We start from the raw sequence: 8,674 nt of genomic DNA on the forward strand, positions 1-8,674 counted from the left end.
TCAGTCTCATCCATAGGCTATTAGTAATCTCCCATTATCAGTGATTATTGGCTTTTGGACTAAACTTGGGCCCAGTTGCCTACTTAATACTGAGTTTTTCCAGCCATCCCACAATATTTATTTAATTTCCCTCATTTACTAGCTTGAAATGTCTATTTGTATTCTGATTTTGCTTCCCGGGGTATCTAATATATTATTGTCCTATTATTGTTATTATTGTTAATTGTTATTATTGTGTCCTATTAATGTCCTAGTATTATCCTATTTTGTAGAAATATAAATGGGTATGCCCCAAAATGGATTCTCAGTTGGCTTCAGTCCTGACTGGTGGCAGCCTGGATGTCCAAAATGGCAGCCAGTGTGCAGAGGGATCAGGGCCAGTGACAGAGGTGTCTTTGGACCTAAAGGAAAAGACCTCAGCTATAACTGTACCAGGTAACCCACACCCCTGCCCTGTGAAAGCAGCAGTGACCACCAGGCAGGCTGCTCCATCAATCAATGGGAATAAGCCAAAGGGGGGCGGGACTAAGCCAGCCTCTCAGGAAACAAGTAAGATTGGTGGGTTCAGACAGCCAATCACAGTAAAGACTGGAGTGCCTGAGTTGTGCAGCCAACCAATCCGACTCAAAATTGTTGTTCCCCAACGGTGCAAGAGGCCAATCACAAACTCTGCCATCAGCCAGACCAAAGACTTTGCTCGCTCACGTGTTAGAAGACCTGTTTTGGTTTCAGCTGGAGCAGAAAAAAACAGAACTAAAATCCTATCTGCTGTTAAGAAAAAAGGAGAAATCACAGATGTTACTTATCATAAGACTGAGGAAGCCAGGCCAGAATCATTCCATGAAACAGAGGCAGAGAGGGGGGAAACAATGCGCAAAGACAGACTTGTTACGGATACTAAAATCATTCATACTGAGGAGTCAGAAAATCCTTTGATCTCAAGCACTAATGCAGTTAAAATATTGAGCCTGAAAGGGATTAAAGAAGAAACTACAGAGATTGAAATTGAGGAAAATATTCCTTTAATTTTGCAAGAAATGGACTTGAAGTTTTGTCAGATGTTTGATGAAGTAGGAATGGAAGAACAGACGGAAGCACTGGACCTGAGTCTGCCCAAGAAAAGAGAGAGTCGAGAGAGGTGTGAACGCTTTCTGGATGACTCTGGCTGCGAGAGCTCGCTGATTATGGAGGTGGATGAATATGAGGGAGAAGGGGACAGAGATGTAGTAGAAGAGGACGATGATGGTGAAGGAGAGGGCTCTGTGCTGCGTATGGACGCCACAGATACACTTGAAGACTCTCTCCTGTCTCCCTCTTTCTTTTCTACCTCTGTCTTTACCTCCCTCTCTTCGATAGACTGTGACACTGAAAACCTTCTTCTGATAGACGACCGGGGAATCCCGTACACGCTCAGTCCCGACGGACTCAAAGTGCCGCAGGTCCATGCTTCCACGTCGGAGGTTCAGGTTGAAGAAATGAGGTCGCCACAATTAGCCACGTTAGCAGATCCTAGCCTCAGCCAAAGTTTAGATAATGCACTATATCCACCTTCTGATCATCTTTACAACTCACCAGCCCCTGCCACTGATTCTCCATCACTAGGTGTTGATCAGACAAAGACTCCAGAAGTCTTCACACGTATGATTAAAAACTCAGCTTCCTCTAAGGCTGCAGAGCCAAGCGTCAGAACTGTTCAGGAGGCCAACGCTGTTATATCAATCCCCAACCAGCCCATTCAGATCCTCACAAACACTTCTACTAACACTCCTATTCTCCTCCTTTCGTCCTCTTCTTCCTCTCCTCAGCCCTCCTCAGCTCAGGTGGGTCTTACGCTTCCACTTTCAGTTACTCAGACCTCCACTGGTGCTTCCGCCCCCGTTTTCCTTCTCCTTTCGTCTGTACCCTCTTCCTCTGGTGACTCTACCTCCACCCCTATCGCGGTCCTCGACCCCTCCACGGGTCACTTGTCCCAGATCACCGCAGCCTCTGCCCCCGTCTCCCTCCCTTTGTCCTCTGGTCAGGTCAGCACGCTGGGATCACCTCTGCCCACGCTGTCCCACCCAGTCATTAGACTGAGCCCCAACAACCCCCCTGTCATCCTGTCAGGAGTGACCAGTGTAAACTCCGGCTCTGTTCTCACCTCTCTTGCTGTCCGTTCGTCCTCTCCCGCTCTTCAAAACGACCGCCACAGCCCGAACAATCACTCCCAAATCAGCTCTGCCAATTCAAACATCGGAAGCGAAGCCATATCTGCTGAAGAAGTCTCAAGTGAAAACAACAAGCCATCAACTTTTACAGCATCCTCTCCTCACCCACGTTCTACTAGTTTGACCTATGACCCCTTAGTCCAGCCCAGCTCAGAGGCCCAATCACCAGCCTCGGAACCCGGATTTGACCCGTCTAACCAGCAGTCAGAACATTTACCTCTGGACGACCATCTTTACTTCTCCAACACTGCTGCTCCCCCCTCCCCACCCACCGGACCCAATCTCCCCTCTGATGAACTCGACCCGCTGGGCCCCCTCGACCCGCTGGATCCTCTCTCTTCAGAGTGGACACCCGACGGCACGGCCCCCCGCAGGGTGTTGTACTGCGAGCTGTGCCCGAGGGTCTTCTTTTACCTCTCTGACCTAGAGCGCCACGCCATCACGCACTCGCAGAAGAAGCCTCACGTTTGCCAGCAGTGCGGCAAAGCCTTCAAACGCTCCAGCCATCTGCAGGTCAGTTGCAAGCTAGTTACAACGATAATTTAATGAGCAATAAAAGTAATAACACAAGCCACTTGAACACATGTCGCAAATGATTAGTGCAGGGACTTTTAAAAATGCGATAACTGATTTTTAGGCCATTTGTTTGCAGCAGAAAGAAGCTGTGAGCTTAATTCTAACATTTATCACGTTTAAGGTTGACATAATAGCAAACACTTGCTAATTTACTCATCCAGCAGACATGGAGTCTTGGTTTTCACCAACTCCTGTGGGAAGTATCTGGCACCTTAGCTGCTAAATGCTCCACTATGTTCACTAGCTGGTCACTAACTTTGTCTGCCTGTCGTTTGGCGCTGTGCGGGTAGTGTCCATGGGTTTCTAGAGCTTTTTAAAACAACTGCCTGCTGTGGTTGACTAAGCTATGGCCAAAGTGTCTGGTGATAAGTCTTTATGAGTCCATCACTATGGGTGACCCCTTTCACATGCAAAATATATGATCCATTTTTAATATAAAAATATTGATTTTAGGTGCATTAATAAAAGTGTTGAGATATTTTGTATAGATTTGTGATCAAATTTGTACTATTTTTCATCAACAGAGACACAAACACATCCACACAGGCCAGAGGAACTTTGTTTGCCACATCTGCTCCAAACGCTTCAGGGAAGCTGGTGAGCTCCAGCGCCACCAAAGGGTCCACACCGGAGAGAAACCATACCAGTGCCAACTTTGCCACACGCGCTTTGCCGAGCGCAACACGCTACGCCGACACACCAAACGCAAACACCCTTACCACCAAGTAGCCATGGAAATGCTGAACGAAAGAAGAGACAGAGGAGGAGGCGGCGGGTCCGGAGTGCAGGAGAAAGAAGAGAGTGCTGAATGGTACAGCTCTACTGTGTCTAATTTGGACAACTCAGAGTCTGACATGGAAACTTAAGCGTTTTCTTCATATAGACTCCAAAGTGAAGGGAAGGAGGAGGAAGGTGATCAAATGCAACTCTTGTTAGACACTAAACGTTCCTCATTAATTGACATTTAAAATAGGAGGCACTATTTATTTCACTGTTTTTAAGCTTATTTATTTATATAAATGTATATTATTCCCATTCCATTCAGTGGCAAAAACTTCAATCAGAAGTCATACATGATTTTGACATTAGCTTTTCTATATGAGAAAAGTTTCATAGGTGTATATGTATATGAAAGGGAAAGTTCATGCTTGAAACCATGATTTTTATGTGAGTTATAGAATATTAATTAGACTGCCAACATGCCCCCATGAAGTTGCATTCCCATACAATCGAATATGTAAAACCCTCAAGTGCTCAGAAAACTACAAATTATTTACTATCAACAATCCTCTGCTCTAACTATGTATATAAAGAGTACTTTTTTTAAGAGCTGCACTATTTCATGTGAAAGATGTAATCTATCTTTCCTACCGTCAGAGACACTGTGAGTCATTTGCACTTGTTTTATTTCAATATTAACTTTTCCTACATTGTGAAGGAAAATGCTTAGTTTATCTTTTGTTGCAGTGTCATATTTTACGTATTTAATTCATATCATGTGAGTTTGACCAAACGTTTTTGAATTATTCTAACAAACTCTATATTCAGACTTACTTTTTTTATGTGAATTATGTTAACTTATTTGAATTAAATTTCGTCAACTGTAACTGAATCTTTGTCCCATCTTTTCTTCCAAATTGGTGTCTTTTTCATAGGCTTGTTAAAAGAATTGCAGTATATTTGATGTGGCTTTTTTCAGTAATCATATCTAACTTTTCTTGATCATGAACACCAGGGCCAGGATTTATATCTCTGCTGTCATTTATGATGATCCGCAGAGTTGATTCTAATCACCAAAGATGAGAAAAGACTTTACATGGATCTCTGTGAAGAAAAAAAATAATTAAGACACCTGATATAAATCTGCTGGACTGCCTTCAGGGAGTAATTGAGTTTGTAAGCCAGTCTTCTGTTTTTTTGCACACTCTCAATTTTCTGCTCCATTTAAGCCACAGAGCCCAACAGGGCTCGGCTCAAGATAAGTTATTAAATACCGTATGGCTCAAATGACCTGACTGGGTCCTTGTGGCCGATCCATTGCTTATTTCTACGCTGCCCATTGTGCGAGTATAGGTTCTCTGGCATGCTGAAAGGCCAAAGCTCTACTGTATTTTAGTTTGGGCAAACACTTCTATAGAAGGACAGTGGAAGGAGAGAGATGTGGAGGGTGTGACGAGCAAAGGTTAACCAAGCAGAGCACTGAAAAATGTGCTACTATTGGTCTGTTCTTGGAGATAGCGGAGAATATTTGAAAACATTTGCTTTTGCTATATTAAAATAGAAAAAGCAAATGCTTAATACGTCATAATTTTACCTTGAATTGAATGTATACTGTAACTTGCAACTCATTGAGGGAGTCTAGTTTATAAAAAAGACTTTTTGTCCTCAAAGAACTCAGAGACTAAAGACTGTCCAACAGTTTGACTTAAGTCAGATGGTTGAAACCTCATTTGAAAAGACTGTGTTGTTTACCCCATCTCTTTCAATGGACACATGTTAAGAAGGGATATTGCCAGGGGTAATGAACTTAGCAATACGTCACTTTTTCAATGTACATAATGGGCTTGTGAGTAATGTTATTAGATAGTCTGGAAAAATGTGAACCTATGTACTAAACTCTCTCTAGCTGTATTAAGTCATTGCGGGCAAAGATGCAAATAAATGAGCAGGCGTGCTTTATGGTGTCATTGGAGTTACAGAATCGTTGCATCTGTTTGATGAAATACTGGAGTCCAGGTTCATTTTGGTTTATTTCTTGCTAATATAAAAAATTGGTATCCCTTTTTTTTAAGAAAAGCTGCCAAAAAACAAAGAAAAAGGATACAGGTAAAAAAAAAATTGGGTTAGAAAAAATATTGTTTCACTATTCATACACACAAATACAGCAGAAAAAAAGTAGTTAATCCCAATTATATTTCCTTGTAAATCAATGAAATACGGTATGAATAATTCACAGTTTTAATTTTTTTCTTCTTTACTAAAACATTTATGTTCAACAGACATAAATGAGAGCGGGAAAGCCCCACATCAGAAATTTCAATTGGTTTTCTTAACTGGTCTCTACATGATATGTACATAAAGTTTAAACTATAATGAAAGCATTCTTGATGGCCTGTCACCGGACTCCCTTCCCCTTCAGCAGCCACAAAACCCCGGCAGCCAACCTCCACTGGGAGTACCCATGTTCTCCAGCCCTTTTGTCCTGCTTCAGTTGCCAGGTTACAGTACCTCTGCTTCTTTCTTTTGTACGCTTCACCAACTGCATCCTCCCATGGCACCGTCAGTTCTATGATGAACAGGACCTTTTGTGAGGCTGACCACAGGATCTGATCTGGCTGAGACTGGATGTGATGATCTCCGGTGGAAAGGTGAGCTTCAGCCTAGATCGACCTTCATCTTCCAATCCCGGGCTGTGCCCAGTAGGCTTGGTGAGTAGAGTGCATTGTTGTTAGTCCTTATTCCTTCAGCATAAGTGGCAGTTTCTGACCGTCGGACCTGGTTGTGTCTCCAGATGTAGATAAGATTAGATTAGATTAGATTAAATTAGATAAGATTAGATAGACTTTAATAAACCCAATTTGGGAAATGTCAGTGCTACAGCAGTAAATATAAGACACACAGCACACATACAGAATAAACAAGAGTAAAAAGTATAATAAAATACAAGAACAACTATTAAAAAAATATACATAGGAATCAATGTACAAACATATAATACAAGTGGCAAGTAAAAATGTGCAACCTACTCAAATAGTCTTTATAAAGATGTAAGTAAACCTATCTTTGTGCAAGTTGCACTATAATGCAGTATTGTGATGCATATGGGTCTATCTAACACTCATTGTTGATGTGTTAAAAGTTTTATTGCATGTGGTTGGAATGATTTCCTGCAGCGGTCCATGATACACCGAAGTGTCCTTGGGTTAGGCTGGTCTTGGAGCTGGTGAGTATGTTCTGTAGGGTGGTATATGGCAGAGGGGACATGTTTGGTCTTCCTCACGCCACTACTCCAATAGATGGCTCCGATGATGATGCTAAGTCTGCCACCTTGGTGCTCCAGGATTTCCCGTCTTGTTCATTGACCCTGCTTCACATGTGAGACTGACTTTGCACAGCATCAGATGGGTTTCCCTTTCTGAATACTGCCACTCTTGGAGCTGCTGCCCCTATTGTGGCATCTTGAGTTTTCGTTAGGGTTATGTCCAGCTTTACCTTGAAGCATTTTTATTGTTTAGTAAGGCTAGTAATAGGCAGAAGGTGCCAAAAACAAAAATGACCATGTGTATTTTATGTCTATAAATTACTGTATCACTATATTCTATATGATGACACACTGCACCCATTCCTCCTTCTTATTTGTTAAAGATTATTTTTGGGGGCATTTCCCTTTACTTTAGGGACAGTGGATAGACATGAAAGGGGAAGAGAGATGGGGGATGACACGCAGCGAAGGGCCGCAGGTGGAATTAGAATCTGGGCCGCTGCAAGACTAAGCCAACATGGGGCGAATGCTCTTACTGGGTGAGGTAGAGGGCGCCCCGGCAATGTTCATTTCTGACTTAAACATTACAGTATGTCCTTCTTCATCAATTCCATAAAAGATGTGGCCCTAACTAACAATCGCTCCTATAGCCTTCTTGCTGTAGAAGCTCATTGCTCATTGAAGTGCTATGTACATATTGTTAAGGTCACTGTCAGGGTTTAGTCATTAAATTAATTCTGTCCCGTAAGTAACACAAAATAGATTCTGGTCCCCTAATTAACACCACTGGGCTGTTACATTGCTGAGCATACAAGGTTCTAAGAGCATAATGATTATGAATATTCAACTGGCCCTGTGTGTGTCTTCATCAGCAGTCCAGCTGGCGATGTATTTTTACAGTACTATGTGTGTGTGTGTGTGTGTGTGTGTGTTTGTTTGTTTTTGTGTGTATGTGTGTTTGTATAGGGTTGGTAGCTATCCAGACTGCACACAACTTCAAAGTGCAGTGACTGACAGACAGATGGATGATGGACAGAGTGCGGACAGAAATCTCTGTGGTCTGTGTGTGTTTGAAATCGGCCTATGTCAGTGTGCGGCTGTGTTTGTGCAGCATGAAGTGGAACGGGCAGCAGGGCTTCTGAGTGGCACGAGGCACACGGCCAAGTGATTGAAGTGATAAAGGTAGAGGAGGAGAGGAGAGAGGGACGAGAATAGACCCTGTTATGAACAACCAGGGAGAGGCAGCAGATGTAATGAAGTGTTAGACTGGTATGTTTCAGTGTTTTACTCTCTTTGATACATTCTGCACTTTGATATGTTTTTTGTATATCCGCTCTGTTGCATCACATACTTCCCATTATTGCCACTGGGAGCAAAAATGATGGGAAGCTAAACTAACTATGAATGAATTTTTTTTTGTCATTGCACAGTTCAGCCATGTGAGGGCACACTCACACTTATGATGTGCTGCATGTACTGGCTCATTTCCTGTGCTGTTTCTGAGCTCTCTCAAATGGTGGAGGGATACTTATACCAGGGTGAAAGCAGAAGACAGTGAGCTTGGGGAGAGCTGGATCTACATTCAAACACTGCAGTTTCAGCAGCGAAGGAGGCAGGTTTGACATAAATGGGAAATGTATTAAATGCTATTATACTTTTCATTCCTAACCATATAATACTTCACAGCCTGTGCGTTGCATGTGAAGGCAAGGTCCTGTACAGATAGATGAGTCCAAAATTAAACAGAGAAATATGATATTTCACAAGTGAAAGCGTGCAGGCCTCCTCGCTCACCAGACACAGTGCAGGATTAACATTATGGAGTCTGTGTGTGAGGGTGTGAGCAAAGGGAGAGAGAGAGAGAGAGAGAGAGAGAGAGAGAGAGAGAGAGAGAGAGAGAGAGAGAGAG

At 42.8% G+C, this 8,674-nt stretch overlaps 1 protein-coding gene across 3 annotated transcripts in view; it reads left to right on the plus strand.

Annotated features, from left to right (window-relative positions):
- LOC117946197 overlaps positions 1 to 4,393 on the plus strand; it is a 5,315-nt gene extending 922 nt beyond the window's left edge. For all 3 annotated transcript variants that reach the window (XM_034874143.1, XM_034874142.1, XM_034874145.1), the window contains exons 2-3: positions 273 to 2,720; positions 3,308 to 4,393. In XM_034874143.1, coding sequence (XP_034730034.1) covers positions 297 to 2,720; positions 3,308 to 3,649 — 2,766 coding nt within the window. In that variant the 5' untranslated portion in view covers positions 273 to 296 and the 3' untranslated portion in view covers positions 3,650 to 4,393. The remainder of the gene's footprint in view (positions 1 to 272; positions 2,721 to 3,307) is intronic.
- Positions 4,394 to 8,674: the final 4,281 nt, after the last annotated feature.

Source organism: Etheostoma cragini, chromosome 6, assembly GCF_013103735.1.
Source record: "Etheostoma cragini isolate CJK2018 chromosome 6, CSU_Ecrag_1.0, whole genome shotgun sequence".
Taxonomy (NCBI): Eukaryota; Metazoa; Chordata; class Actinopteri; order Perciformes; family Percidae; genus Etheostoma; species Etheostoma cragini.